General features: G+C 36.9%; 1 protein-coding gene across 1 annotated transcript in view; it reads right to left on the reverse strand.

Annotated features, from left to right (window-relative positions):
- Window positions 1-117: 117 nt before the first annotated feature.
- LOC107733583 (rho guanine nucleotide exchange factor 25-like) overlaps window positions 118-2,135 on the reverse strand; it is a gene marked incomplete at its 5' end in the record, with an annotated part of 5,083 nt that continues 3,065 nt past the window's right edge. The window contains 6 exons of the mRNA XM_016545260.1: window positions 118-324; window positions 471-655; window positions 762-942; window positions 1,028-1,219; window positions 1,430-1,507; window positions 1,614-1,664. Coding sequence (XP_016400746.1) covers window positions 474-655; window positions 762-942; window positions 1,028-1,219; window positions 1,430-1,507; window positions 1,614-1,664 — 684 coding nt within the window. The remainder of the gene's footprint in view (window positions 325-470; window positions 656-761; window positions 943-1,027; window positions 1,220-1,429; window positions 1,508-1,613; window positions 1,665-2,135) is intronic.

Below are 2,135 nucleotides of genomic sequence, written 5' to 3' on the forward strand. Positions count from 1 at the left end.
AATACATTCAATTTTTGTTATGGTAGCAGAAAATGTAATCTAGTAGGTGTAAAATACTCAAATTGTTAACATTGTCAAAGATTGAAGGTTGTGATAGATTTACAGTTTGTGTGAATTATTATATTGAAATGGCAGTCAGAAGAATAATTAGGTTATAATAGATAATTAAATAAATTCAGTCTTTTATCAGACATAATTAACTCAAAAATGGACTAAGTCTTCCTTTACTTCTTTATAATGTTCTCATGAGGGTAACAGATGGGCCACTGTACGAGTTGAGGGAAGAGGAAGATGAGAAACTGCCTTAACAGGACTGACAGAAAGCTGAAAATTACAGGAACAGAGTGAAATCATAAGTCTTTAAATGAAATATCAGTTTTCTACAAAAGATGGAACTCTGGACTCTATGTTTTTGGGCTTTTAATGAACAAATTCTGATAAGTCAACTTAACAATTCAGCAAACTCTAACCTTTCAATGAGGCATAGAAGGTTGTGAAGAACTCCAGGAGCGCATACAGGGCAGACCTTGGCGGTCTATGGAGGCAGAGCTAAAAGGTTGCAGGCCAGAGTTCAGTGAGGGTGAAGTTGTCAAGTTCTTTCCCAGGCTGAGAGATTTAATTTCTTTCCTCTGGAATTCAATGGGAGACTGCAGGGCTATGACAGGGGAGATAGAGTAGATGAAACAGAACAGTGTCCATTAAGAATTCTGCTCTAAGGCAAGGTCACAGAAAGGTCATGGAAGGTATTACGATGGTGATACCGTTTAAGAAGTTGCGCTGTGTCTCCAGCATCTGTATGATGTCATTTGCCCAGGTCATTATGATCTCTGGAGATGATGCACGAAGAATTAATCGTTGCATGCTTCCATCAATATTACGAGATGTCAACACCATCCGACATGGGTCATCTGGGCAATGATCCTCAATGCCCAAACAACTAATCTATGAAAGATACAAATGTAGAAATAAACATTTACCCTCATATTTGTTTGGCCTACAATCTCTTACTTTCTCTTCTGCTTCCCACCTTGATGCTGTTTTTATAGATGTATCCTGGCAGGGAAAATCCTTTCTTGCGGTCGATTGGCTCACTGAGGATGACAAGTTGCTCGAAGAGAAACACCCGTCTCTCTTTTGGACGGGAGAGGATGCTGTTCTCATTCTCAATGAATGTGAAGGTGTCCTGTTGCAAGAGTTTTCCTTGTGCTCTAAGCTGACCCTATATGAACCCAATCAATCACGAGTCATTCAAGTGCATTTTTACCTTCAAATATAGGTAGAAGAGAGCTAATAAAACTAACCATAAATGGCCTAAATAGATAATTATTTTATAAATAATGGACTCGTGCTGTGCTCATTTTGGATACTGGAGCAGTCCAAGGTAAAGTAAACATTTACATTTCTGCAGTTTATTTGTGTCTCATCTTACCTCAAAACCCTGTAGTCTTCCAACATTCATCATGTCATTACATCGCTTTGGAACAAAACACATCACCTCTACTGCCCTCTGAGATAAGGACACAAAGAGAACAGAATAATAATTCAGTATGTCACCTGAGAATGAGTTTACTCTCTTTTGCTCAGTCTTATAAGCCAGTACAGACTGCACCTACCTCAAGATCTTCTGTTTGTCTGCCTGCTTTAGTGTAGTACTTCAAGAAGTCCTGTAAATAAATGCACATAAACACAGAATATAGGGAGAATATTAGATGAACAGGCATTTTAGCTCAGCTCCTTAAATTATAAAGAAGGACAAGAATATATATGGAAAATGAGGCGATGACTTAAACGTTTCTGTGCTGTTTTTTTTAACTTACGATCCAGTTTTATCTATATAACAGTTCAACAAGGCATGATCAATTTTATTTTCTTACAAATCACTATATAGCAACAAAAGCCATCATAATACTTTCATAAATACCTGTTTGTTGCTACTTGGTATCAGCACATACAATGATAAGATTTATAACAATGACTAAAGTTTGAGGATAATCCCTGAACAGTGTTGGGAGTAACGCATTACAAAAGTAATAATATTACAGTAGTATATTACGTTTTGCTGTAACGCAGTAATATAACGCATTACTAATCAAATTTGGGTAATATTATTACTCGTTACATTCTCAGTAACGCAG

Source organism: Sinocyclocheilus rhinocerous, unplaced genomic scaffold, assembly GCF_001515625.1.
Source record: "Sinocyclocheilus rhinocerous isolate Xijiao unplaced genomic scaffold, SAMN03320098_v1.1 scaffold4023, whole genome shotgun sequence".
NCBI classification, from domain to species: domain Eukaryota; kingdom Metazoa; phylum Chordata; class Actinopteri; order Cypriniformes; family Cyprinidae; genus Sinocyclocheilus; species Sinocyclocheilus rhinocerous.